Source organism: Perkinsus marinus, assembly GCF_000006405.1.
Source record: "Perkinsus marinus ATCC 50983 genomic scaffold scf_1104296971278, whole genome shotgun sequence".
NCBI lineage: Eukaryota > Perkinsozoa > Perkinsida > Perkinsidae > Perkinsus > Perkinsus marinus.
This window is the reverse complement of record NW_003202128.1, coordinates 1-2,201: the sequence shown is the minus strand read 5'-3', so window position 1 is coordinate 2,201 and position 2,201 is coordinate 1. Positions and strand designations below refer to the sequence as shown.

The following is a 2,201-nucleotide window of genomic DNA, read 5'->3' as shown; positions in this document are numbered from 1 at the left end:
CAGCATACAAGAGCAATGTACGATCTATGACAACCTTAGAGTGGAATAGGAACCTGATATCTTCTAATGAGAGACCGTCCAGACTGCCGTCACCATCTATTATACCACGACACACAGCCCGCTTTTTCTCCTACAGTGATGAACGAGTATTCAACGCTACAGGACCAGCGAGCCTACTTGCAGCGCTACGATACGATCTTCTATTGTATCATGTGTCAACATCTTCAGGACTTGAACCCGCTTGCTCTGGCCCAACCGATGAGCCCTCTGGGTGGCCTGCTGTTCGACGGCGGGGTTCCACCATGGATCTGGGAGGAGAATACTCAAAGCATCAGCGTCGGGGAATTCACAATGTATCTGCACTTGCGTATATCCTAATCCGGGCCATGATAAATTTTCAGCCGCAAGTCACAGAGGCTTAGACATTTTCGTATAACAACATCAAGGTGGGAATGCCCAGAAGACTCACCCAATAGGAAGACATGGTTTGCTACTTGTAGGTTGAGGCCCTCACCACCCGACATGAGGGATATCAACAACAGTGGACATGTATCAGCCGAGGACTAACACAACAAGGACCATTGTCTCCATACACCCTCCTACCCACACCTCAACGAAGGTTTTCATCACTTTGGCCCGGAGAGGCAGCGGTAGCTCACCATGAAGAATCTGTAGTAGCATCAGAGCACATACCCTACAGCATCCTGATGCTTACCAACGTGGTGATGCCTGCCTTATGTAGCCTGTATTGGCATAGCTCCAATAGTGATACAAACGAGGAAAACACGAGACTGAAATACAAATGATATGTATAGGAATCCAGGGCGAGACCTCATTCAACTTCCCAAACAACTAGATCCTAATTACAGTACGTGCAATCTGAGAGACCCTGGAGTTCCTATATAAAATTTCAGGTTGATATCAGCAGTAGCTGACTCCTCAGATTGCGCGTACTGTGTCGAATTAAACATCAACTCTACTCCAACATCAGAGTTGCTCACCCCTTTGCCTCTCCATCCGCCTTCCTCATTGCTTCCACCTCCGCGACCAACGCCTCTATTTTAGAAGAGCTCTCGAAATTGGCTATTGGTGCTCTCTTCAGTATGCTGTGCTTCCGAGGCAGTCTCGGGTCGCTCTGGAGTTCCCGGAGCCCACTCATGCATGCAACGAGATTTCCATCATCCTCATCATCACCATCAAATAGGATCTACGCGGCTGGTAAAATCACGGTGAAAGTCACATGACATTCCCCTACATTGCCATAGCGAACCACTAGTGGCTGTTGACAAACTGGACACTGCTGGCTTCGGAGACGGAGCCACGACTGTGCGCAGGAACTAAGGGAAGAACAAGCGATTCAGGAAAGCATCGACTGAACCAGTGATGCAATACTTGTGGAAGATATGGTCACACTTCGCTTTGGCAAGGGCTTGGGCCGAACACCCAGTTCGTAATGGGATTTCCTCGTGGCAGATGCTCTAACACGCATACGCAACTCTAGGAGATTACGGTACATACGGGGATGGCTACACAGTAGATATCCCCCTTCGGCTGATGATGTATCAAGTAGCGATGGTTAGCCGCCTACACAGCAATCCAATACAGTGTATACTTCTCAGTGCCTCTCACCTGGCGAAGTCGCAATATCATCTTCAAGGCTTCCACCATGCGCACAGCCAGTTCCCCCTCTTTTGCATATTTCAAAATTTTGGCCCGATACTGTTCGTAGAGCTCCTGGTAGTAGACTGCCTCCGCCGCAGACAGCACGGCAATGACTGGCCTCTCCTCCATAGGCGGTAGTTTCACGTCGCTCTCTCGTTGAGACTTAGTTCGCCTTAACAAGAACTTCCTCAGCAGCTGCGAGCGAAGGATGCGCATCCCCTGAGCTCCCTCAACCGATGTTAGGCCGGACCTAGGAAGCAACTGATCACTCACGATCGGGCTGACTCACTTCTGTATAGGTCTGGCGATGAAGCGGTTGAAGTAGTTATAATGGGCGTGCTTAGAATGCCCACACTCATGGCATTCGTCGTCCCATGGGTGGTCCAAAACCTCACAGGGACAACCCGACGTATCGCACCCCGTCGTGGATAGCGGCCGCACTCGCAAGAATCTAATATACAATTACGGAGTTCTATGATCCACTGAGATACTCTCACCTCGCTAGGGAATACAAATCACCAACGCGATTCTGTATGGGG

General features: G+C 49.8%; 2 protein-coding genes across 2 annotated transcripts in view; one reads left to right on the top strand and one right to left on the bottom strand.

The window, feature by feature from the left end:
- The window catches only part of Pmar_PMAR015354 (hypothetical protein), a gene marked incomplete at both ends in the record, with an annotated part of 1,528 nt that extends 1,461 nt beyond the window's left edge, over positions 1-67 (top strand). Inside the window, one exon of the mRNA XM_002766969.1 lies at positions 50-67. Coding sequence (XP_002767015.1) covers positions 50-67 — 18 coding nt within the window. The remainder of the gene's footprint in view (positions 1-49) is intronic.
- Positions 68-150: 83 nt separating this feature from the next.
- Pmar_PMAR015353 (DNA repair helicase, putative) lies at positions 151-2,113 on the bottom strand (the record flags this gene model as incomplete). The annotated part of the gene is made up of 11 exons (XM_002766968.1): positions 151-156; positions 178-308; positions 470-563; positions 616-669; positions 716-791; positions 1,002-1,207; positions 1,256-1,337; positions 1,393-1,478; positions 1,510-1,584; positions 1,630-1,912; positions 1,952-2,113. Coding segments are annotated over 11 exons (1,255 nt in total), but the record flags the coding sequence as incomplete, so codon positions are not given.
- Positions 2,114-2,201: the final 88 nt, after the last annotated feature.